Raw genomic sequence first — 22,860 nt, forward strand, 5'->3', positions numbered from 1 at the left:
GATATGACTAACAAATAAACAGTAATAATAATAGTTAATGAGGGATGGCTGTGGCTACGAAATTTAAAAAAAGCATTGCTATAAAGCGGTTTACTGTTCACCTATTGTGCAAAATGCCCATTAATATGGGTCCCCGTTGTGTCTAGAGACTCCCAATGTAAGAACAAATGAACCCTCTACAAAAACCCCAGTCCGATTTCTCTCCCCTTATTATATCATAAGGGACAAGCACACGCCCAGACACCACAGTGAGAAATATAATGAGTTTCTTGGACACTGCACCATGAAACAATATAACAATATTGCAACTGGAAATTATAATATGTGACCTTTAAGTTGAACATGTATGTTTAATTTGAACATGTGCCAACTAAGTAAAGGCTGCAGGTTTAGTTCAAACCAGTGACGCTCTCTTCAGAGTTCCTGAAAAGCAGAGATAAGAGACCGGTCATCTGACAGTCTGCCCGGGTTAATTTTTATACAGAGCGGCTAGAGACACCTCTGCGCTTGGTTGCATGCTTATGTAAACGGATGGACAACTGGCCAAATACTGCTGCCAGTGCCCCTGTGGCAGCCACGGAACAAGGTTCAACCTGTAGGAGCAGAAGACATACAAGCATGGAGGGACTCTTTAAAACCTTGCACAAGATGAAACAACTTGTTAGCAAATGTGAAAATCGGGAACATATGACCAAACAAAATGAAAAGGAAAAAATGTTTTAAAGAAGATCCAGAATCAGTTCTTAGTCTGTTTATTTCTAGAGCAAACAATTTATTTTCCATTGTTGCAAAATCTATCACAGGTGGAAATAAAACAAAACAAAAAAACCTTCTGTACAGTTTTTATCGTGAGAGAACGAAATAAAATAAAATATATAAATACAGGAATACAGAATATTACATGACCGATTGAGACGAAAGGAAAAGACAGTGTACTGTTAGAACATGCATAGTGAGCGGTTTGCAAGGGATACCATCTTGTCTTGTTTTCCAGGACCAGTAATAATCACAGCTAATTAATGGATGCTAGCCACCAGTAGTTTTGCTTGACTGAAGTTTCTTCTATGTCACATGGATTTACTTTAACTTGGAGAAGCCCCTGATGAAAAACTAAACCAGGCAGAATAATTGGGTGAAAGTTCTTGAAGGAGTTTAGGATGGGAAAAGAGTGTACGGTAGAGTGCAGACAGGCATATTACAGAGAGTGGGGAGCAGGGCCGCGCGTTGCTTAAATCACCTTCGGTACCAATACTTAAAAAGCTAAATTATTAACACAAGTAAAGTCTGTACATTCATTTACGTAAAAGAACCACGATTGGCCCCATTCTCTGTGGATTCCCCTCAAATGAAATGGCTACTCCACTCAAACGGCGAGTTCCAAATTGTTCATCTGAGGTCTCAGAATGTCCCCAGGCAGAAACAGGGATACTTGTGATTCCATAATACTATTATTATTATATATTATTATAACAGAAAAAGGCATGTTGGGTCTGATAGATAACCTACAGCACGAAGAGTCAAATCATATCCAATAATACAAATCTAACTCATTTCTGGGGTTAACTATTGGAACCCATGGATTCAAAGAGAGATCTCATTGCAGGAATCCAACATTTTAAAGCTTCTAGGTACCTCCAACTTAAAACTGAAATAAAACAAAAAATGTAATAAAAAAGCTGTGCCCGGAGATTTAGATTTCCTGGATACATGTACCACTTTTAAAAAAAACATTCCAACCACAATGTTTTGGTCACAGTTCTTGATCCATTTTGTACCTTTTTTTATGAGAATAGCTAATGTAACTTCTCCCTCCTCTACGGCAACATTTGAATCAGAGATGAGTAATGTTACAAGTGCACTTTGACAGCCAAAAAACACCCCGGGCTCTTGAACACAGCACACAGTTGACATGTGCTGCTGGTTACATGCAAGCTAATTTTTCTTGCTAACGTGCCAAAAAAGTGTATTTACAAAATCACCTTTATTTGTGAATGCTGGGTTATTGCAGAAGCCGTGGTTTTGGCGAAAGGGGGGACTGAAGGAGGTCAGACCAAATAAACTAATACTGTAATTTGTTATTAACACAGGTCCAGAACATTGTCGGGGGTTCGGATTCCAGGCAGATTCACATTTTTTTTTGAGAGAGCCAAAAAGTTACAGTGCTGTGCATCCCATTCACTCTGCGCAGTCCCAGTCAGCAAACATTAGTGTGTGTGTGTGTGTGTGTGTGTGTGTGTGTGTGTGTGTGTGTGTGTGTGTGTGTGTGTGGGTGTGTGTGTGTGTGTGTGTCAAGTCAATAAGGCCTGGTATTGTCTTTTTCGAAGCGTCCGACTTGGTCTCTCTCACAACTCCAAGTGAAGGAAAACATTTGCAGTATTTACAAAGGACGTCCTCTTCAAACAGAGTCACTTGACTGAGCAGCAGCTCGCAGACATTTACAGGTAAGATGCCAGGAAAATGGCAGCCAACAGGTCGGTGAAAGCATTTTTGAACAATTTTTTGTTTTCAAAATCAAAAGAAAACTTTTTTTTCTCAGCGTATAAAGGTAGGGGAAACTAATTTTTCTCAGTTCAATTCTGTTATTTGGAAATTTAGAGACAGATTCGGTCAACTTTAGTTCCATCTTCTGTACTTTTTTTAAATAAAAGTCTGCACACAATTTGAAGGATTGTCAATTATTTAGCTAAAAGAAATTATATTTTGGAAACTTGTTAACTTGTCGAGCCTAACATTGTTTTCGTGAAAGGGGGGATTCAATTGATTAACCATTAAAAAGAAAAGACTACAATCGATTCACAGGCTTCTGTGAGCCGTGGACGTGATCACTAAACCTAAAACATTCACTAAAAGAAAATAACATAAAATGCTTTCTTTAATATTTTTTTTCTGTCACATTGTTCCCTTACATATTTTTTTTTAAATCTTTTTAAATAACATTTGGTTTATATGCTTCGCCAAAGCAGAATTCATCCCAAAACCACATGGACCATCACTGGGCCAGCCAAATGACATGTCATCCCGATCTGTAGTCGATTTGACAGACTTGATTTCTCTTGCACAATAACACTCACTTTCAACTCCGATGAATATTTCACGGCATCAAGTATGAACTTCTTCTTCTTCTACCAAATCCTTGCGCTGCAGGAGAGACAGGCTTTACATTGACAGAAGGCGGTGTGTGTGTGGAAGTTCAGGGAAATCCACAGAGGAAGAGAAAGTGCATTTTTTTTCTAAACCCAAGAACTTCAAACGGTGTCAATTTTTTTTCTCCCCAGCGGTCTAAAACCAACCCACAGTTACATTCAAAAGTTTCTAGAGCAAATGTGGGGAGGAGGAACTAAATGGTCAATAGGGTTTTTTGCTGACAGGAAGTCAGCAGGAAAAGCGCAGTAGAGCTGGAGTTATGATGAGGAATGGGGTGAGGGGTGTAAGATCAGAGACGGAGATGGAAATCCTTCCTGTGTCTGTGTGATCTATCCATTAGCTGTGAGAGGAGACGTCAGAGGAGCTGCTGCTGTTGCTGTTGGTGGTCTGGGCGCGCTTGATGTACAGGTTCAGTAGCTTCATCTGCAAACAAGCAAAGACAACAGAAAAAATTCATCACTTTTTCTTTTCTCTTATTTTTTGGAAAAAATCCTTTTTGGGCATTTTTCAAGATCTATTTGATAGTGTGGAGAGACACTCAGTGCGTTTACATGCAGACTCATAATCGGGTAAATAAACAAATAGGACTTCAACAGGACTTGTAAAATGCATGCAAACACCTTTTTTTTTTTAAGATATTTTTTGGGCATTTTTATGCTTTATTGATAGTGCAGAGAGACAGAGGTGAAATGGGGCAGAGAGGGGAGTGACATGCAAAGAACGACCGCGGGCGGGAATCGAACCCGGGTCTGCTCCTGGGCCGGGCCCGGCCCGGGAGGGGGACGCCTTACCAACTGTGCTAAAGGCGCCCCCGTGCAAACACCTTTATCCGTTCTACTTCACACACAAATCGGCACATTAACTGACAAGCGAAGTTGAATGATGCATATGCAGTATATTCAGACTTTTGTTTCATCTTCCTCCTTGCTGAATGTTCTTCTTCAGGACTGTTCAGATTAAACAGCGAGGTTAATTCACTCTTCTGTTGACATGGACTTATGCAGTTATATATTGCACATGTTGGCTTAGCAAGTAGACATTGCTGTTCTTTAAAGTTTCACAAAACTATGAATTTGATAACCAATGATGTAGATTAAATCCTGGCATGTTATTTCAACATAATTGTAACCCGAATCAGAGTTTAAAACCATTACATTCACTGTCTTACAGTATAACAGCATCTACAATGTTTCTCTATATTAATCATTGATGTTGGCAAATACAATTCAGTGATGTGTGTTAAGATACAAATAGGCATGAAGGATTCCATGGGTTAGTTAATACGCTTGAATGTATAGTTTGTTTACTCCTTAGGAGTCTGCCTTTACATCCTATCTGCAGGTCACAACATGAGAGGGAAGATAGAGTCAGCAGTGCGTGTATCAGACTGCCTTAAGTTAAACACTCTGTGGCAGATCATAGGTGGAGGCTGGGGGTGGTTAGGTTAGGGGACTGTCCCTCCATTGAAAGTGAACCTGACCCCACAGTACCGACCCCCTTACATAACCCAAGGACACATGCAGTAAAAGTAGGGCAACTATGACCCTGTGTTTTATAATTGGAATGGTCAAACAGTTCAGACTTGGGAAGATGATAAGGCCCTGCATCTGTTAATGAGGTGTGTGTAAGTGTGAGTGTGTGTGCGTGCGTGTGTGCATGCGTGCGTGTGTGTGTGTGTGTGCGTATGCGTGACAAGAAATGGAAGTCAGTACCTTGCTGCCTGTGAGCTGTGCCAGGTGGGGCTTGAGGTCTTCACCAATCACAGAGTAGATAGCCACCAGACAGAACACGCTGGCCTTGCGAACGCTGCTCTCTGTGTTGTCATAGCCCTGCAAGGAGTCAAAAGGCAGCATCACACACACACACACACACACACACACACACACACACACACACACACACACACACACACACACACACGGTCAGTAGGAACGTGGGAGGATTCACAGCGAGTTCAGAGTACAAGCAAACATTTCCAGGGACAAATAAGGCAAATAATTCCCAGTGTCCAAATAAGAACATTGACCAAATATGCCTTTTTGGAGCATTCTGCCTCCAATGACCCTTCTCCATAACCCATGTTATTTAATTCATATAAATTGGGACAAGCATTTAATACCATTCATAAATACTGTTAATTAAAAGCCTGTTTTCCTTTATCATTGTTGAGAGTATTGTCATATCTTGAGACTATGAGTGAAATAAATAAAACATAATATAATATATAAACATAAAACATCTAATTTATATCTGTTTGAAAGCTCTTGCTGTGTTTGAACCAGCAGCTTGTTAACAGTTTCAGCCTCTTCACACACACGCACGCACGCACGCACGCGCGCGCACGCACGCGCGCGCACGCACGCACGCGCGCGCACGCACGCACGCACACACACACACACACACACACACACACACACACACACACACACACACACACACACACACACACACACACACACACACACACACACACACACACACACACACACACACACACACACACACACACACACACACACACACACACACACACACACACACACACACACACACACACACACACACACACACACACACACACACACACACACACACACACACCTGCAGTAGTCCTGGGATGATGTCGGGCAGCAGTGTTATTAAGGAATCCTTGGCGATGCGTTCAATGACCTTGGTCTGCATCTTGATAGCAGCCAGGTTGATGGGGTAGTCTGCTGTCTGTACGATGGGACACAGCACCTTAATGCACTGCTCTGGATGGATGGAGCCAGCCAGGGTGGACGCCGCCTCCTCAGCTGCACGCACAACCTGAAAGCAACACGTACACATTGAGATCAGTCATATGCAAAAAGCAAATATCATATTTGTTTAACCCATCAAGGCGTAAGGCCTCCTGAAAAAAAACTCCATATAAAACCTGAGTTGTTTCAAAACAGCCTCCCAAAACCTGAGTTTAAAAAAAAACTGCAGAGAATTTCAACGTTTACTGAATAATGTTTTTCTCAGCCTCTGTAGCAGATAGACACATGAAATTTAAACAAGCTTAAACACTTGGCCTTAGCTGCTAATCACTATATTTGCCCAATAATTCATGACGCTTAAAAAAAAAAAAAATCAATAAACATCATAGAAAACATGACAAATTATCTTTAGAAACACTACAATACTTTTCAAAATTAATCAGTTAGAAGAGTTTGTCCAACATGTCTGTCCCAAAACTATGAAAGATTTAGGAAGGGATAAAGCCAAACTTAATTTCATGTATTCAGTACCCAAACCGTATCTGATGGACTAGGTTTTGAGTTATATGTTCAAATTCTGATCATTGTTAAGGCCAGGACACACCGGCCCGATAATCGCCGTTGTAGAGTCGGGAGGGGGCGGGGACACGAATCTGTTTGGTGTGTGCCGTGAAATCGGTCGTCGTAGATGTCGTCGGGCTTCTTTTGAGCCGATATGAGATTTTGAGACGAAACATGTTCAATCGGCGGCGGGCAGTCTTTCAGTTTGAGCAATTTGATTTGTGGAGGAATAGCGAATCAGTGAAGCCCGGAAGTGAGGCGGGTAGCACAAACAGCTAACAACAGTTAGCCATCGTTTTAATGTGTTTGTTTGTTTCGTTCAGCGAGTACTCACATGCATCAACCCTTGTTGACAGCTCGACACCATGCTCGACACTCTCTGCTAAAAATGGTGCTCTTTATGGTCCCTAAATATAAATACGTATTTCTATCTATGTTTATGGTCTAGAGCGCTGTCCCATCATTTCTGGCTTCCGTATTTTTTCGGGCCACAATACAGATTAGCGCCGCCTGCTGTTATGGAGACATTACGTCCCGCGCAAGCGCAGAGCGTACGGAAAGTCAGCAGTCGATTTGGTGTGTTCTTTGCACTTTTTCGGCCGCGACGGGAAGACTGGAGCTCCCTGAATCGGCAGTCTCCATTTTCGGGTAGTCGGACTGGTGTGTCCTGGCCTTTAAACTCATCATTAAATTTAATTAACCCCACTGCATTCAGCACCACGTTGCTGATAGACACAGTTGTCTATCTATTGAACACTGGAGACTATAGCAGCTGGAGAACAACAGAGGTAAAAAAATGTCTCCAAATGAATGCTAATGTTGCTCTAGATGTATAGGGTTGCAGTATTTGTGTGGGAGCAGTGTACCTCCTTGTGAGAGTCTTTGTGAGCCTCCAGGGTCTTCATGATGGTGAGCTCAGCGTAGTTTTTGAAGCGGCCCGGCTGGTTCCGGAGAATCTCTTTCAGCACACGCAGGGCCAGGGCTCGGATGGTGTTCTGTGATGGGGGGGAACAAGGGAATCAGTTAAAGGTTAGACATATCCTGATAAATGTCTACAGATACCTTCATTCACTCACTTTCTTGAGATTGCCACACATGTAACTCCAGGTTAATCCCCTCCCCATGGATCTCAAAGTAAAATGTAAGACCTTTTAATACTGTTTTAATGCCACTTAAAATGAAATGTAATGCCAACGTCAGGCCATTCAGGCAAAAGTAGGAAGGATAATAATGGAAATTCTGACACATTTTAAGGTACTTTTAATAGAGGACATTCATAATAAACTCACATGTACTGTATATAAATTCACATTGATACAATAGCAATAACAATAGCTTTGTGAAGTATGTGTATACTCTTAACACCAAAATCAAAAAGTGCTCATTTGTCACTTAACGACACCTCTCCAAGTATTTAAACAGGCAATCAAAAGAAAATATGATTTAATGCTTTTTTAATGTTTTTAAAGACACAGCAAATACACCCTGAACTCCAACTTCTGCGTGTCAAGCTCAGTCTGGATCAGTCTCCTTTGCTCGCACACCAACATGACAGTAAGTGTTAAGTTAAGTGAACCACCGTGGTTAAAACATAATATGAAACGTACGTCTTTATCTCCCAGTGTCTCCAGCAGCAGGAGCAGAATGGTTTTGAAGTGTTCGTCCCACACGGCGCGGTTGTCCTCCCGCGTGATCTTCAGCAGCTCCACCAGGGCGCCTTTACGCTCCTCCGATCGCTCGTTGTGATTGGACAGTTCCTTGAGCAGGTCGGCTACCAGGTCAGAGTGGTCCACACCGACTGCTCCAACCAATAGACAGGACCACAGGAAAAAGTTACATATCAAAAAATACCTCGACATGACCCAAAAACAATCCACTCTAGGTGTCATCCGTGAAGCTAGTTCATCATTTCTTTCCAAGATAAGTAGAAAAAACGGTGACACTTCACAATAAGGGTACATTAATTAATTGTTACTTAATGTTAAGTTAATGCTTAATAGGCATTAACTAAGTTTTAAGGAACGGTTATGCTTAGTTAATGGTTAACTAAATATTAGTGAACTAAGCATACTTAATGGTTAACCAACTAGTAACTTACCATTAATAAATAAGCATTAACACTTAGTTATGAACTGTGCATTAAATAAACGTTCATAGCATTAACTTACAGTTAAGTAACCTTATTATAAAATGTTACAGAAAAAAAACGTATAATACTGTAGGAGAACTTTAACTATTTCCAATGCATATAAACATACTACTTAAGTATTTTAAAGATGAAAAATCCAAAGAGTCTTTTCCCCTACATTAAAATAAGGTGTGTGGAGCATCGTGCCCAGTTGTAGTTCAGTAATAGTCTTTTACGAATAAGGAAATACTTGATCCTTTTGCACAACCACATTGTCATAAGCATCAGGACCTGTTGAAACCCAAGACAAACAGGAAACTGCCAGTCGTTTTGTAGGTTCGATGTTTGTTTTTTTGTTTCGCAAAATTACTTTAAAAAAAAATGACGACCATGTTACAACTGTATCCTCATAAATAAAAAAAATGTCCTCAACGTGGTCCTAATACTCCATCGTGGTAAAAGCCTAAATCCCATCATAAAAAAAAAAAAGTTTTGGTGCATAGAGTTGAAGAATGAATGTGCAACTTAATAAATATATGTGATGTTATTCACTTTCTTACAGGTGTCCATGTGATAAAGCTGGTAGCACATATTGTGTTCAAGTTCTACAGATGTCTTGATATTCAATAGTTGAAAATATGATGGTATTCATAATGCCGATAGATCTAAAGACATAGAGGACGTACTAACACACCCAGACATTAAGTTCATTACGGAGACTGCCATAGCCATTAGTAAAAAATAAATAATAAATAAACCTGCTAGCTTGAAGCAGGATAAGTTGGACTTATCCTAGGTGGAGTTAACAGAAGTTTGAGGGCCATGAACAAAATGGTGATGGAAAATTGATATAGCCGAGTGGATAATGCAAACACACACACAAAGGGTTAGCGGAATGACAGTGCAGTCAGTAAATCAGTCAGACAGCAGGGGTGTGCGATATTGAACAAAAATTATATTTCGATATCTTTGTGGGGGATTTTTAACTATAATTGACAATATTTTCCTTCCTTAAAACATATATCTTATTTATGAACTTAAAACTTTACAATTTGATTGTGTTTTGCAAAATGAGTGACATACATGAATACTGTCATTTCACACATCGTTAATCAACAATTCAGATAAAATTGTAGAGGATATCTCTATATATATCGCACACCCCTATCAGACAGTGGTTTAGTCAGCAAGTTTGTCAGTCAGTAACACAGGAAGTTAGGCAGGGGGGAGGCACCTTTACTAGGAGCAAAGACCTTGGGGATGCTCATCTTGTTTTCACCACTTTCCTGCCGTCGGCCTGGAGAGGAGGAGGGTGCAGGGATGGAGGGATGGAGGGATGGAGGAGGGGATATGAGGGACAGACAGGGGAGAGGGGGCAGAGCAGAGGATGAGATGACCACACAGCGTCAGGGACACACAGTAGCAACACTTCATGGCAACACGTGCCTGTGCAAATACAATGTTTAGCCGACTACAGGTCATTACCGATGCAGCTTTTTGTGGTTATCGTCCTTACATGTTCTAACACATGTGACGTATAACAGTTAGGTTTTGGCAGAATGATGACAGAAAGGTAAAGACTGCTGGTTTGTGCTCTTGGACGTTCTGTGTTGTCACAGATGCACCAAAAAATACATTTGGTCAAGAATTACAAACAGAAATGTTCACCACTTTCACATATGCCTCTAAAAACCTCAAAGTTACTTACAGTTGTATGTACCTGCCTGATGATACATGGTGGGACTTTTTTTTGGGCATTTTTATGCTTTATTGATAGTGTAGAGACAGAGTTGAAATGGGGCAGAGAGGGGAGTGACATGCAGAGAACGACCGGGGGCTGGAATCGAACCCGGGTCCGCTGCTGGCCGAGGCCCATGGGGGGGGGACCCCCTACCAACTGAGCTAAGGGCGCCCCCTATGGTGGGACTTTTTTAATAGAGAATGTAATACACATTTTAGTGTTGTTTATGAGGGTGCTTGAATAATAATAAAAATTGTATCTGTAAATGACATGCAAGACAGTTTGGACAAGGTAGCTGGAAGATGGCTGAGAGCAGAAGATTACAACCTTCTGCAATGTTTCTTAAAACATTGTTCCAAATCAAAGGTAATCTTACAAAAAGAAAAACAACAACAACAGCACCATTCACACCACCAGCCTAAAGATGAACCACTCACAGTCTCTGAACTGCTCCACGTCATCGTCGAACACAGCCTCCTTCAGGGCGCTCTTGTCGTAGGTGCAGATGCTGTCTCCGTAGCCGTAGGGGGCGAACTCTCTGGCCCGCGGCCCGGAGAAGGAGCGCGGCGACGGGGTGTTGAGCAGCGAGGTCTTGTTGTCTAATGCCGTGCGTCCTCCTCCTCCTCCGTCCCCACTGTCTAAACCCAGACGGGCGTCAGAGCCTTGGGAGGACGCTACGCCTTCTCTACCAGCCTGGAAGACACAGAGGAGGGACGGACAATATCAAGACAGGATTCACGACCAGGCCCGGTTCTAGAAAGTCAGACTTGGGGGGGCCCGTAGAAATTTTGGGGGGGCACACTGGGCAGGGAGACCGAAGATGCGAGCGCGCGCATAGCGCGCGAGCCGAAATTTTTTGCCCTTGTAAGATCTCTGCGTCTGCTTTTTGGCACATTTACTGTGAATTGTGTAGAACACAATATGCAAATAAACGTTGAGTGTTGCTGTGTGGGAAATTTGATTATTGCATGTTTTTTTTCTCCAAAATGTTTATGAATAACATATAATATACATTATATACAACATAATGTGTATATATATAAAATAAATGATTGTGATGTAAGTGTTTTATTGGCTAATTTTATTTGATTCCTCAAATGGTGAATTAAATAGGCCTACTTCCTATTAGTCAATGCATTGTGTGTCTGAATGTGTTCTCAACAGGATAATGCAGAACTGATTTAAAAAAAAAAATACACTTGGTTAACAGCAGCCAACAGTAGCCAGCTAATCTATATTTTACAGTAGGCAATTTAAATCATGTGTGTGTTTGTGTGTCCAACAGGACAAATGCAGAACAGATTTTTTGGGTTTTTTTTTATTTAGGTAACAGCATTCAACAGCAGCCAGCTGATCAATATTAATTTAACAGTAGGCTATTTCAATCATATATATGTGTGTGTGGACCCAATTAATTTTATTTGACATTTTCTTGGACAGCGAACGAAATTTTCCGTCCGATAGTGGGTCGGGAAAAAACCCAGACCCACTATCGGAAAAAAAAAAAAAAAAAAAAAAAAATCTCAAATTTTGGTTGGGGGGGCACAGCTCACATCTGGGGGGGCACGGCCCCCCCTGGCCCCTGGCTACCGCCGGCCCTGTTCACGACTATGTTTGAGGGTTTTTACTACGAGTTCTTCAACTACAAGAAAAATCCTAGCCTAAAAACATTTGTGTTCTTGTAATTGTTCCTTAACATACAGACGTTGTCATGATAAAGGTTCTAGTTCATAAAAAGTGCTACAAAACCTATCATTTAACCCTTCTGTTATCTACACATTTACCAACATTGTTTATCCTTCCCCCCCCCCCCCCCCCAGAAACTGATTTATGTGTCAGGTTACGTACATTTTTTTTGTGTGTTTTAAAGGATTTATATTATCTTTAAGTAGAATTTGTTATACATAAAAACAACGTTGATTCACCTTATATGTTTTATAAAGCTAAAACAGCCCGCGGTAAAACACTGATGTGTAAATACAATATGTGTACAGGAAATTGAAAACGTATGACCATGTTTAACTTGTGTTTCCCCAATTGTCCCCATAAAACTAGGAAAATTAATTGAATATGAAGCAAAACAAGTCATGATGTCAATATTTTAAACATTGAATGGGGTCAAATTGACCCAAAGAATAATAGAGAGTTGAATAAACAAATAGGTGAAGTTGAGAGACAATTACTTTTGTGCTAATACAAAATGTAGAGACAGAGGTACAAGGACAATGGTGCAAGAAAGGACCTGAGTGTGTCTGTAAAATGAAATGTAATAAAAAGAAAGACACTTGGCAAACTCCTTTTTATTAAACTTTAAGATGAGTGTTGTGACTCACTGCGTCGTCCCTCTTGCCCTCCTGTCTGATTGGTTCGTTCAGATCCTCCTGACTGCGGTAGCTGAAGCTCTGGATGGCCTCGGTCACGCCGCGCAGAGAGCTGTAGATCTCCTCTGAGTTCATGTTCTCTGTGTCATACTCCATCATGCTAACACACATACACACACAGACAGAGACACACACACACACACACCGAACACACAGACACACACAGATACACACAGAGACAGAGACACACACACACACACACCGAACACACAGACACACACAGACACAGAGTTATGTATCTGAAGAGTATCATATCTGAAGAAGTTTAGATGGATGGATTTGTTTTGTCGCCATGCAAAGTGTTTAAGCATTGCTTTTCACACGCAACTATTAGTGATTAGAAAAGGGTAAGGGGCAGGTGTAAGTAAACTTGCATTTAGTAGGGGTGTAAATCGCAGGTTTCATCACATCGACATCGATATGAAACAATATCATATGCCCATTTAACACACATTTATATGAACTCCTAAAAAAAACTTAAATTTGATTTCCACATTATCTCTGAGCTATTCCTGATATTTAAATGAAAAACAATCCATTCTTTTTTAATAAAAATAATAAAAATAGTGGCAATATGCATTATGCACACATTTTTGGGCATTATATCGATGCGGTTGGATCGTTCAGAAATGAATCTATACTTTTACTATTGTTACACCCGTACTATATTGAATAAGACACACACCACCACATGTTTCAAAAAGGTGAAGGGATTTTTTCTCTTTTTTTAGACTTGATTAGTGAGATTAAAGGTGTAGTCAGTGATGCCGGAGAACGTTTTGTTTTCAAAATCACTTTTTGTAAGAAGCTGTGAATATCTCCACACACAATCCTCAGTAGATATTCCCCGATTTTGACAACAAGCATTCACCAGAATCGCCGACTCCCCCTTTAAAGTCAGCAGAGTGTTTAGTGAGAAAAACAAAGACGAACAAGAAAAAGGGAAAGAAACTGGAAACAGAAATGTGGATAAGCACGGGAATGGGGGTCTGTCTCCTTTGAGGGAATAACCTGCTTAGTGTCTGAGCCCGACTGGTTACCTGGGTGAATATGCTCTGCGCAGGACCCTGAGGGAGGGGGCGGCGGGGGGAGGAGCAGGAGGAGGAGGGGTAGGGCTCTGCTTTGACAGCCCGTCAACACCCCAGCCCCATAACCGACTGAAGACACAGCCAAGAGGGAGACAGACAGGAGGGATAGACAGAGAGAGGGGGCAAGGTGGATGGAAATCAACCACACAAGAGAAGGGAGGAAGAGATAGAGAGAACAACCAAGGAGAAAGGAGGAAGAGAAAAAGACAAAAAAGAAACTAGTCTGAGCTTTAAGGTTAAGAGAAAGTGTTAATTTAAAAAAGGAAAGAAGAGTAGCAGAATCCCACAAAGTCAGTTTGACATGAAATATATAATATACATTCCCCCATTATGAGTGATGGGGCTTTTTTTTAAGTTTACTTAATAAACAGCCAGAATAGGTAAATACAGCCAGAATACCTATCCAGTATTTGTGTTTTATGGGTTTCTGCTTGCAGTATAGAAAACAAAGGACTGTGCAGGGCTTCAGGTGAATGAGCTGCTCATGTTAAATAGAATTCAAATGTGTTGTATTAACACTGGCACAATACGCAAAAAATAAATTGTTTAAGAGGTGTTTTCTAGGTTGTATTTGGCCTGTGGAAAAAAAAATCTTTTTTTTGTCAAGCCAAAATTGAGAAAAGATGTGTGGTAACCACTCTGAGCAACTCACTCAATATCATGCTGCTAGCCACATGCCTGTTAGGATGTGTGTTAGTTCAGCAACAATTCATGAAAGCAGCAGTGTCCGTATTGTGAAGGCTAGATAACAGTTGAATGAGAGATGAGTGTTGATAATGTACCTGGGAGACAGGCCTCCGTGGGAACAGTTTGTAGGTGAGGTGAGGGGGCTGGTCCTGCTGGGGGTGTGGCGCTGCGGAGTCCGTCCAATGGTGTTACTAGGAGAACCCTGGATAGAGAGGAAACAATGATGGAATCTAAATGAGGCCACTCCGCTCTCTGATGGCTCTACTGACACTTTGAATGTCCAGCAGGGACTGTAAAAATTCAAAACGTTAGGAAAACTCATATGTGCAAGGCCACTGTCTTCACTATTTGTTTTAGGTTGAATAACAACTACCTACATTTGAGACAACTTATTATCTTTTCTTTCATATGTTCATATAACAGTGGTGCCAACTAATCTATGTCCTACAGAAAACAAGAAAACTAAGTAGCTCCAAGATTTATTTCAAACATTAGGCAGTGTTAAAACTGTCTGAGGAAACTTCTGGACAAACAATAATAAGTTGGCACAAATTTATCTCAACAAAAGAGTTGGCTCCAAAACAGTTTCAAACTTAAAGGTGAAATGAACGATTTATTTATGTTAATATAAGTGTTAAATCGCTCTTTATTCATACAGTGATTACTTATATAGTGTGCGCGTTTCATAAAGCCGATCTCTCAGTCACTCGATCTGCATGTAATCGGCAAATAAACTTTTCGGGGATCCCGAAACTGGTATCCAATCAGAAGAGAGAACGCTACAAACCGGCACCCGTCTCAGTGCCGGTGCACGTGCAGAGCGACAGATGGGAGAATGTGTATGCGCCTACAATGACGTAGCAGGTAAAAATCCTTCCCAATGTCTGTTTTGATGGTTTTTAATCATGGTTTATCACACTTACGGCTCTGAGATGATGCTATAACTCGCTGCTTGAAGACCGCAGTGCATTAATGTGGTGACGAGGGAGGGGACCGCTAACTGCAGTAACTGACAGGAAGTTAGCTAAACTGACCATTCCGCTTACTGAACCTTTAACAATTTCAAATTGCAACGTCAAAAAACGACTTCAAGTCATCTACAATGTAACGATTTTTCAGACTTTAGAATGATTGATCGAAGACATTTTAATACCAATCAAGGTCTTATTTTGAGATTAACCAATTCAATGCCTTCAAAGTAGTTTTTGAGGATCCGCAGGAACCCTGTATGATCTCAAAAATCTAGTAAAGACAATTGCCTTAAATTGACATTTTGAATTTACAGTATGGTGTTTGGTACACATTATTTACTCTGGGCTTTTGGTTATGAATGCCATAGTGTTTTCATTGCACTGACCACACTGCTGGTGTTGCTGGAGTTCTTGAGGTGGTTGTGCAGCAGTTTGGTGGCTCCGTCCTGGAAGGTTTTGGGCAGCGCTCCCAGCAGCATGGTGAACTCCGGGGTGTTGAGCTCAAACAGAGAGATGAGCACAACCTGGGCTGCCTGCAGGCAAGAAGGGGGGGAGGACAACAGGTCAGGATAGAGGACACACACAGAAAAGGACACGTTCAGATGGTTTCCAGGGTTTCAGAAGAACATTGGGAGAAAAGCTATTGAGTTGCAACACCACTAATTCCACCAATTGGGGATACGATATGAGGGACATGATCACTGCGTTATCAACACACCTCCTCCTGTAGCCCACACTGTGATTTTAAAAAGGCAGGAAACTGTAGCCAGCAGATTTTATAGAGAGAAAATTTATATTTTTTGGTAAGAATGTAGTTTTTTGGACTAAAGTATACATTTTTGTGTATTTCTGAAACTATAAGAATTATAATCATGTTACTTATATAAGATTAAATTGCAAATTTTGAGGCAAAAAGTGATCAATTCTAAGTCAGAGGAGTTGTACCGACAGTTTATAAATATTAAAAAGTAAAGACAGTAGAGCTCTGCACGGTCAATCATTTGTGAAATCTAATCAAACGCAAAGGTCAACATTGATAAAGGTCAAAATAATGCTGAAACCATGGAAACCAACTTCACAAAACCCCACAGTGCAAATCACTGGTAGACGTAACGCATGTATGAGCCTGTAGAAAGAAACTGTAAAAGGTGAGTTTTCAAAGCTGCATTCAGTGTAAAAACTAAAGTAGCACTGTAAGTAACTAGTCAAGAACATGGCTGCTATGGCAGTGTTGCAACATGCAAGTGAGTATACCGGTCAAACTTGAGGATGCTGGAGAAAGTAGAAATAGATAGCTAAAGTGGCTGGAAATAAAAGTTGATATTTAGGTGTACAAAAGGTGCTTTTCGGTTCTTTTGGTTCTTCGTTATGCTGTAGTTGGGCTTTTTTTTTTAATCCTGTAGGCATTTGAGGGTGAATTTATTTTGTGATATAAGCTGCAATAAATTGCTAACCCTTAGCTGCAAAAAAAAAGAAAAAAAAAGGAAGGAACATTATAGTTACCGTACAATAAAAGTATATTTGAAATGATTAGGTGCCTGGTGTCTTAATGTAAACTATACATATTTCATGATGATTAAAAAAAGAAATTATGCCATAATTAATTCATTAATACAAAAAAGCAAATGAATGTAACATCATAATGATGTGAAATATCCCTATACATAAATATACTGTATTACCCGACTATTCTAAGCCTGAGCTTAAATAAATAATTTGAAAATTCGAAAGGTGAAATGTTGCCATCATGCATGGAAAGTGAATGAGAGGTTGTTAAGGTGAGTCAGAAAAAAACTAAATGTGTTAGGCACAGAGTAGTAACATAACAGCATTCATATCAATGTTGAGAAATTGGCATAAAAGTCCATTCAAAACAGAGCAAAAAAGCATTTCCTGTAAAGTGGAAAAATACAAAGGTTATACCTAAGTCTTTTCTGGTTGCACAACAAGCTTGATCTATTTGGTGAGGCATCAATTTGCAAGACACATACTGATTTTTTTTTAAGGTTGTTACAGCAAAACAGCTAGAGCGTGAATGGTAGAGGTAAGTGACACTGGAGTCTCGGTTGTCTTGAAGGTGTTGGTTAGGCACCGGGCAGGCGGGGCATGGCGTGCTTTATGGTGTTGTGTTTTGGCTCTACCTGCTTACACCTCTCTTCCTGGTTGCCCTCAGTGGACAGTAAGGCTGCAGTACTGGACCTGCCAGCTAGCTCCTCGCTCACCCAGTTATGAAGGGTCTGGGGTCACAGTGGCAGGGCAAAAGGGGCATTAAAGCATCACATGTGGATCCAATTACTCAACCAATCATTCTTTTAAAAAAACTGCCTCAAAGCGAGTGTGCTTTGGATCCATCTGGCCAGATATTTGATATTTGTACTGAATGAAGGTAGTGTGAGGATTGCTATTCTATCGTCCTATAGATTCCTTTGCAGCTGACCTGGAGGTCAGGCTCTATGGTCCTAGACTAGGTAAGGATTTCATTTTGAAGAACAGCAGTATGAGGTGCATGACACAAAGGCAATACAATGGGATAATGACCCTCATCCACACAGACTATGCAAACTGTTTAGTTTACAACTGCCGATGAACAAACACTACAAGTGGAAGATGCCATTGGCTGTGGAGTGCTTTGTCAAGCAGAAATATTCATGATACGGATCTGTTCTGAAAATAAATATCTTAAAATCAGTTAATTCACACTACTTCATACTAAAAAAGTCTCCAAGCAATCATCATGTTTTAAATAAGCTTGCTCACCCACTTGATATTAATAGTTTAGTATGGCCTAACTTGCAATGTGGATTATTTGACCATTCTAATTGATGTAAACAACATTAAGGACGGCTGGGAAGCGAGATCTTATGAGTCCCTCAATGTTAAAGCATTTAGAAAATGTGAAAGAAAATGTAAAAGGCACAGTTATTTCCTATATTCCACCCTGTTTAACCTGAAGTTAAATAACAACACATTCATATTCACAAATGATAAAAATGGAAAAAGAAAGACATGAATATATCCATACTACTATAAATAAAAGGGATTATGGAAGAACTCAAACATTATTTAAAGGAAATATCATGTGTAAGGTTTTTGTCCAAGCAAAGACCTTCTCCTTGTCAGTGCTGAATAACCATCCTGGCCTACCTTCCTGACATCAGAACTCTTGGGCTCAGTGGTCCAGGTGATGATACGAGACACGGCCAGGCGCGTCTCACTGGAGTTGACAAAGTCTGTAGGATCCATGTGTCGAGCCAGGGACTCTATGTACTTCAATATGGCCACCTTAACCTAAAGAGACAACAAGACATTCACCCTGTGTTCCAAATCACATACTTTAGCATGCTAGTTTGCATACTGCAAAATGCAATTGGATGTATTTGTAGCATACTGCATTTAACATGCATGTATTGGGACATCCTACATCTTTATCTGGCATACTAAATAGTTTGGAAGTACAGGTATTGGAATGCAGGGTCAGTCACGTACTATTCTAATAGTAGTTACATCAATCACACCAATGAACTAAAATCATCATGTTTACAAATGTAAACTTTACCTTGAGATTAGGTGTCTGAGTCTGATCCACGATGAACCTCATCAGAATGTTGAACTGTTGGTCAAACGGGAAGGAGTCCCTGATGGAGAAAAGGAAATAGCAATAAAGACATTTAGTCCTTGATATTTTATTTAACCTTTATTTACCCAGGCAAGCAAATTAAGAACAAAATTCTTATTTTCAAGTGCAGCCTGAAGGGGAAGGGGGAGGGGAGTGCTAAAAGTGAAAACAAGGTTATATATATATTACACTTTTACAAAAATATATAAAATACACTTTAAAAAATTCAATATAATACAATACAATAAAATAAACAGTTAATCAATAGTGTATGACAAGAAGGGCTACTAGCAGGTGCAGGAGTCAACTAAGATTTTATGCAGATTTAGTTTGAAGACAGAGAGAGAGGTGAAGACAGAAAGTTTAAGGGTGTTTTGAAGGGTGTACCAGTCAAAGGCTGCAGCGAACCGGAAGGCACTGCGTCCAAAGACAGTGCGGACAGTGGGGATGGAGAGGTTGATGAAAGCACTGGACCTTAGATTACGGGCAGGGTGGGAGAGGTGTAGAAGAGAAGAGAGGTAGAGAGGTGTTATGCCGAGAATGGATTTGTAGATGAGCAGAAACCAGTGATGGAGCCGTCTGGTGTGAAGGGAAGTCCAGTCTACCAGGTTGTAGAGGTCGCAGTGGTGAGTAGTGAATGGAGCCCCTGTAGCAAAGCGGATGGCAGAATGGTGGAGTGGGTCCAGTTTGCTGAGAGTGGAGTGAGATGCAATTCTGTAGATGGTGTCACCGTAATCAAAAATGGGCAGGATGGTCATTTTGACGAGTGTGTGTTTGGCTGCATGAGTGAAGGAGGCCTTATTGCGGTAAAGGAAGCTCAGACGAGCTTTGACTTTTGATTGTAGGTGCTTGATGTGGGTGGTGAATGAGAGGGATGAGTCCAGCCAGAGGCCAAGGTATTTGTAACAAGAAACAAATTCGAGTTCAGAGCCGTCGGCACAGAGGATTTTTGGGACAGAGGTGGGAGCGTGTTTCCGGTCAAAGATAATGCATTTGGTTTTTTTGGTGTTGAGGAGAAGATGAAGGCTATGGAAATGCTGTTCTACAGAAGTGAGACTGTGTTGTAGTGTGGCCGCCACAGAGGGGAGAGAAGGGCCCTCTGAGTATATGATGGTGTCATCAGCATATAGATGGATCTTGGAGTTGCCTGCAATCCTGGTTATATTGTTAATGTAGATGGAGAATAGTGTTGGGCCTAAAATAGAACCCTGTGGCACCCCTTTGGTGATGGTGAGAGGGGCTGATTTGATGTTATCCGATTTAACTTGCTGGACTCGGTGGATTAAGTAGCTGGCAAACCAATTGCAGGAGTGTGGTGAAAGACCGATGCTGGAAAGCCTCTGTAGGAGGATGGGATGGATGACGGAGTCAAAGGCCTTAGAGAGGTCAATGAAGGCAGCGATGCAGGTCTGCTTGGAGTCCAGAGAGGAAACAATATCATCGAGGACCTTCAGCGTGGCTGTGATGCACCCATGGCCTGGCCGGAACCCAGACTGCAAGTTGGACAGGATGTTGTTGGAGGTTAAGAAGTGGCTAAGCTGTTTATGTACCAGTTTCTCTAAGACCTTAGCCAGGCACGGCAGGATGGAAATAGGCCTATAACAGTTGGGATCAGAGCTGGAACCTCCTTTGAAGAGAGGGAAGACAAGTGCGGATTTCCAGTCTACAGGGAAGATGGACAGTTCCAGAGACATGTTGAAAAGCCGTGTGATGGGGACAGCAATGACAGGAGCAGCAGCTTTTAAAAACATAGGCGCGAGCCCGTCAGAGCCAGCTGACTTGTTGGAGTCCAGTTTGGTGAGATTCTCTAGGACTTCCGCGGTCGTAATGGGTCTGAAGGAGAAAGTGCCAGAGCTGGAGGTTGTAGGTGAAGGTGAAAGTGAAGGAGCAGCAGTGGAGGCAATGCTTTTTTTAAGCCATGATTCAGAAATAGCAAGAACATCAGGTGTAACAGTGTGAACCCAGGATTTCAACAGGTCAAGTTTAGGTAACAGGCTGCGAATGTTAATGTGCAAGAAACCCAAACATGTGCGATCACAGAAATCATTAAATGCCATATGAGGAAGACCCAGAGCTTTACGTGAACAGAAGTCAGTGAAACTCAGGTCTTTCGAACAGGAGTTTACATTAGAGCATGGATCATTGACAGGCATAGGATTAATAGTAACTACAGGACCAGGGTGAACATGAATATTACCAGACAGAATTAAAAGCAGAATAATCAGAGCCCGACAAAAGGGTGACAGAGAGCCATAGTGGTTCTTTTTTGAGTGTACATTATTGACAGAAGGCAGCAAAGTCATTCTTTGGAGCAGTCTCATTACATGACATGCAATAAGAGGTAAGATAAAATACCTGGTTTCATTAGAAGGAAGACCAAGTAGTCTGGTTAGCAACAAATTTGAGTCTCTTTCGAGTGCATAGTCACTTGCTGTTACTGGGGTGGGTAAAGTTATGTGTAAAGGATTGCAGGATTTGTAAAGGATTGCAGGATTTGTGCTTGAATATTAGATGGTATAGTATATTAGTTATGCTTCCCTTTTCCAAAATAACATAAAAATGTATAACAGCCAAAAATCTCTGCTGCTAACCCCTGCGTCCCCTGATACCTTGTGATATCCAGGGCCTTCTGGACTTTGGCCTGGACCGAGCCCAGTAGGTCTGCTCCCATCTTCTTCAGCAGCTGAGTGAGCAGGACAAAGAGCCAGTCCTGTAGGTCCTCCCTGTGCACTGTCACAAAGTCCACCAAGGTCTCCAAGAACATGCTGAACACCTGAGGAAAGTCAATACACATCAATACTACTTCATTTGACCCAATTAAAGATCGTACTGCTAATGTTCAGTCACATTCAGGTTAATGATGGATAAATAACACACTTACTCGCTGTTGTTAAAAATATCCACAGCAAGGCAAGACCATGCAACAAGAGACACAGTTAGTTTCAAGTATAAGTCACAGCTCTCAGTCATTTACAGCTGGATTTTTCTGAATGACTGTGCTTTTAGAACTGAGATCATATTTAGCCGTGGCTTACCTTGCTATGTGGGTCTGCAAACATCCTCGTGAAGATCTCACAAAGCCTTTTCAGCTCCACTCGGCTGGAAGGGAAAACAGAAGACGACACACAGGAAGTAAGTGAAGGGTTCACCAAAAGGCTTCTCATGTTAAAAAAATTGCATCCATCTACTAAAGCAAAGCTAGGATCGGTAAATAATTACATAAAGTATGGCAACCATTCCTTGACTATTATAACGATGTCTACACTGTAAACAGTACAATTGAGTCTTAGAATTTGAGGACCATCTGTACCTCTTCTAATATGGATATGTACTATTGTCTTTTTTTATTCTGTGCACTTTTTATGTCTGTTAGCATAACATACTTGACATCTGTATATTCATGTTTACATTGTGATACATGTTTCTTTGTCTGTGCTCGCCAGTCTCCAAGGTGTGGGGAATGGGTGTTTTGAATGTTATGGGAATACTGTCTGCGTGTGTGTGTGTTCTTTGTTGTTCTCAAAAGAAATACATCAATAAAAATCATTTAATAATAATAGACCATAGACCACAGACCCCAGGAGCCCAAACCACCAGTCCCCCACCTATACCTGAGTATCCGTTGGCTCTTGAGGAGGTTCTGCAGACCCATCAGGCCCTCCTTCCTCTCTGACCAGTTGGAGCTGGCACAGTGGTTGAGGATCTCGGCCACGTCCTCAGTCTGGCGCAGGTAGTGGGGGATGCCTCCGTTCCTGGAGCTGTACGAGCGCTCAGAACAGGCACTGGATGCGTCGCTGTTGGC

The 22,860-nt window shown here is 41.2% G+C and overlaps 1 protein-coding gene across 1 annotated transcript in view; it reads right to left on the reverse strand.

Annotated features, from left to right (window-relative positions):
* Nucleotides 1-742: 742 nt before the first annotated feature.
* The window catches only part of clasp1a (cytoplasmic linker associated protein 1a), an 88,929-nt gene continuing 66,811 nt past the window's right edge, over nt 743-22,860 (reverse strand). Inside the window, 16 exon segments of the mRNA XM_080038404.1 lie at nt 743-3,567; nt 4,857-4,973; nt 5,746-5,952; nt 7,313-7,441; nt 8,054-8,244; nt 9,809-9,871; nt 10,753-11,008; nt 12,649-12,796; nt 14,567-14,673; nt 15,829-15,975; nt 17,584-17,679; nt 18,587-18,730; nt 18,999-19,077; nt 21,668-21,831; nt 22,094-22,157; nt 22,670-22,860. Of these exon segments, the coding sequence (XP_079894530.1) occupies nt 3,481-3,567; nt 4,857-4,973; nt 5,746-5,952; nt 7,313-7,441; nt 8,054-8,244; nt 9,809-9,871; nt 10,753-11,008; nt 12,649-12,796; nt 14,567-14,673; nt 15,829-15,975; nt 17,584-17,679; nt 18,587-18,730; nt 18,999-19,077; nt 21,668-21,831; nt 22,094-22,157; nt 22,670-22,860 (2,190 nt within the window). The 3' untranslated portion in view covers nt 743-3,480.

The sequence above is a fragment of the Ammodytes marinus genome (genome assembly GCF_949987685.1).
Source record: "Ammodytes marinus genome assembly, chromosome: 12".
NCBI lineage: Eukaryota > Metazoa > Chordata > Actinopteri > Uranoscopiformes > Ammodytidae > Ammodytes > Ammodytes marinus.